Source organism: Eimeria tenella, genomic scaffold (genome assembly GCF_000499545.2).
Source record: "Eimeria tenella Houghton genomic scaffold, Eth_scaff3050, whole genome shotgun sequence".
Classification (NCBI taxonomy): domain Eukaryota; phylum Apicomplexa; class Conoidasida; order Eucoccidiorida; family Eimeriidae; genus Eimeria; species Eimeria tenella.
The window spans coordinates 6-321 of NW_013542920.1; the positions used below are offsets into that span (position 1 = coordinate 6).

Genomic DNA, 316 nt, shown 5'->3' on the forward strand with positions numbered 1-316 from the left:
CACTGCTGCTTCTGCTGCAGCAAGGCCGCAGGGAACGTCCAGCCACAGCAGCAAGCTGTGGCGGCGCATGTGCAGCGCAGCAAACGCCGAATGGGCCGCCTCCATCAACACGCCACTGCTGCTGCTGCTGCTGCTGCTGCTGCTGGGAACAAAGGATAGAAGCCACTGCAGCGCAGCTGCTGCGACAGGGGAAGTTGCGGGGACGCCTAGAGCTGTCCAGACACCCAAAGCAGTTTCTGCGGACTCGAGGCCTTGCAGCTGGAGCTGCACAGGAGCGGTTGCTGCTGCAGCAGCAGCAGCAGCAGGGCGGGGGTTG

General features: G+C 64.2%; 1 protein-coding gene across 1 annotated transcript in view; it reads right to left on the reverse strand.

Annotated features, from left to right (window-relative positions):
• Window positions 1–206: 206 nt before the first annotated feature.
• Window positions 207–316, reverse strand: part of ETH_00043165 (uncharacterized protein) — a gene marked incomplete at both ends in the record, with an annotated part of 821 nt that continues 711 nt past the window's right edge. Inside the window, one exon of the mRNA XM_013375980.1 lies at window positions 207–284. Within this exon, the coding sequence (XP_013231434.1) occupies window positions 207–284 (78 nt within the window). The remainder of the gene's footprint in view (window positions 285–316) is intronic.